At 50.2% G+C, this 2434-nt stretch overlaps 1 protein-coding gene across 1 annotated transcript in view; it reads left to right on the forward strand.

Annotated features, from left to right (window-relative positions):
- Nucleotides 1-1878: 1878 nt before the first annotated feature.
- LOC103912764 (T-cell activation Rho GTPase-activating protein-like) overlaps nt 1879-2434 on the forward strand; it is a 1153-nt gene continuing 597 nt past the window's right edge. The window contains exon 1 of the mRNA XM_009319160.1: nt 1879-2000. Within this exon, the coding sequence (XP_009317435.1) occupies nt 1879-2000 (122 nt within the window). The remainder of the gene's footprint in view (nt 2001-2434) is intronic.

Consider the following 2434-nt stretch of genomic DNA (forward strand, 5'->3'; position numbering starts at 1 on the left):
CATTCCTTCTGGAAACATTGCTACAAGTACCTAGCATAATGTACAGCTGAATGTTTGCTGAGCGCTCCTTCCAGGTCTCCATGAGGAGAAAATATTAGTGCTTTACGTAGGCGGCTACTTAGCAGGGACTGGGGTTGGAGAAGTGTCAGGGTCTGTGCCAGGAGCTCTGCTCTTGGGAATGCGGCCAGAGGTGCTGGAGGAGATGAATCACCAGCTGCACCTCTGGGACTGCAGACTAAATGAGTTTAATGCGGTGTGCAAACAGAACAAGGTTGCTCCCTACATAGGGTTTAGTAATGAGCCCACAATAATCTGTGTTTTTCGAGGCACAGCATGCATTTTTCAGGTGGCTGTTGAGTGTTTCATTTGGTTTTATACAGCCTGCTCTACATGCAGTTTGGGTTTGTGTCTGTGTATTTGATTTCAGATGTGAAGCAGTAGCAAGAAGGGGGTGCCCTGTCATTTCCAGTGAGCTGTGGGACAGGATTTCCATGTGGACAGTGTCCCTGGACATGTTTTCAAAGCAGCTGGGAGCTTGAGCTCTTCTGAAAATTTCCCCAGGTATTTTTGAGCCCATGTGGGATATAAACTTTTTGGAGAATCTGCTCCAGAGAATAACTTTTGGTTTTCAGCAGTTTCATTCTGCCACTTCCTTATTCCTCCTGAAAATTTCAGGAAGATTTCCATGAGAACCACAAAACACAAAGCAGAAGTCCAGCATCCTGCCTATCTGTGTGCTAAAGCCTCCGCTTCACTCTCACAAAGTGTGCTGGAGCTGTGCTCCACCATTTCTCCCACCTCCTTGGCTGAGGAACCTCGTGATGATGGTGCAAAGCTAAAACACCAAAATCTGGCTCCATAGCAAGGAGGTGACAAGGGTCATTTACTGGGACATCTGCAAAGATGGTTGAATATAGGCGGGGAAATGTATTTTTCCTCCAATCTCATTCAAAGGACAGGCTGAAACAGTTTTGCTGAACTTTTTGAAAGGGTTCAGCCCAGGGTTGAGACATGGCACGGAAATACTTGGCAGTTGCAGTTAGAAAGCCCTGAAACCCAGGATCTTAGTTTTGACTGAGTAGGGGACAGGTGGACATCTCAGGGGTGTTGGACTAGATGATCTTTAAAGGTCTCTTCCAACCCAAACCATTCTGTGAGTCTGTGATCTTAGTGTGGACTGTGTAGGGTAACCCCAAGTGTTGGCTCTTCATGTTACAAGTATGAGTAGATTTCGCAAAAGGTCGATGGCTTTGGGGTTTATCAGAGGAGGGAAGTCCAGACGGGTGTCACTAGTGCAGGGTGTGCAATGTGCAAAAGGTGACATCAGCAGCTTTCTACGTGTCTCTGCAGCTGGATTGCTGTAGCCCGTCCTGCCCTCTAGTGCCTGCAGCGCTGTCTCCCTCTGTACCCTCTCTGCAACCTCTTGCACCTGCACGCACATGCACTCGAGGGATACTGCTGTGGCTCTGAGCAAGGACCGGGACCTGCAGACCTCCGGGGCCTCCCCTGTGCCACCATGGGTGCGCAGCCAAACTGCAACGGTGGACATCAGGAGAAGCCCTGTGGGAAGGTGGAAGGCTTCTTATCAAACACAAAGTCAAAACCATTTCCTTCCAGCTGACACATCCAGGATGCATTTTTCCTGAATGTTCAAAAAAATGCAGTTGACACTTTCTGCAGCAGCCAGGCACCCTGCAGCGCCGAAGCCCCATGTGCAGACTGTGGCCGCATGCCAGCCCCCGTGCACTGGGAAGTAGCAGCCCCTCTGGAGGTCCAGATCCACACCTAACTACCCGCCTTCATTTTGTGTCTCCTCAGCCCGAGTCACAGCACTCCCTCTGTGCTCAGGGGTAGTCTCCAAAGCCTCATCTAAATCTCATGGCCTTGCAGGACTTCCTCCGAAATATTCCCTCCAAACTCCTGTTGGCCGACCTCTATGAGAAGTGGATGCAAGCTCTGGAGAAGCCAAGCAAGCAGGAAAAAACTGAAGAATTGAAAGAGTAAGTTTTGCAACCAGGGAGTTTTGCAATCAGCCCCAATGTGATGGGGTGGCTGGTAGGGGCCAATGACATCTTTTGAAATTGAGCATCTCATTTAAAAGCCTGTCATTTATATCAGCTTGCTATTTGCTCCGTGGGGTTTGGTCTAGAGGGCCCTAGTAGCAGCACTTCCTGAAGTTATCTGAGATTGCCCTACGAAACGACTAGCGTAGGAAGAGGAGAGAGGCTGCAGCGTCTCAGCTAACGCAGTCACTGTGCTGTGGGACAGGGAGCCTTCACATCTGCTGGCGGCGAAGGCGGGCACGTGGAGACCACGGCCATGTTTTGCTCTTTAGAAAGAGCAGATGTGGAGGCTGACTGGGAGTGCTTTGAAAGATGCTCAGCGCAACCGCAGGCTTTCACGCGCCTTGGGGAAGCCTCCAGTGACGTCTCCC

Source organism: Pygoscelis adeliae, unplaced genomic scaffold (genome assembly GCF_000699105.1).
Source record: "Pygoscelis adeliae isolate BGI_AS28 unplaced genomic scaffold, ASM69910v1 Scaffold172, whole genome shotgun sequence".
Taxonomy (NCBI): domain Eukaryota; kingdom Metazoa; phylum Chordata; class Aves; order Sphenisciformes; family Spheniscidae; genus Pygoscelis; species Pygoscelis adeliae.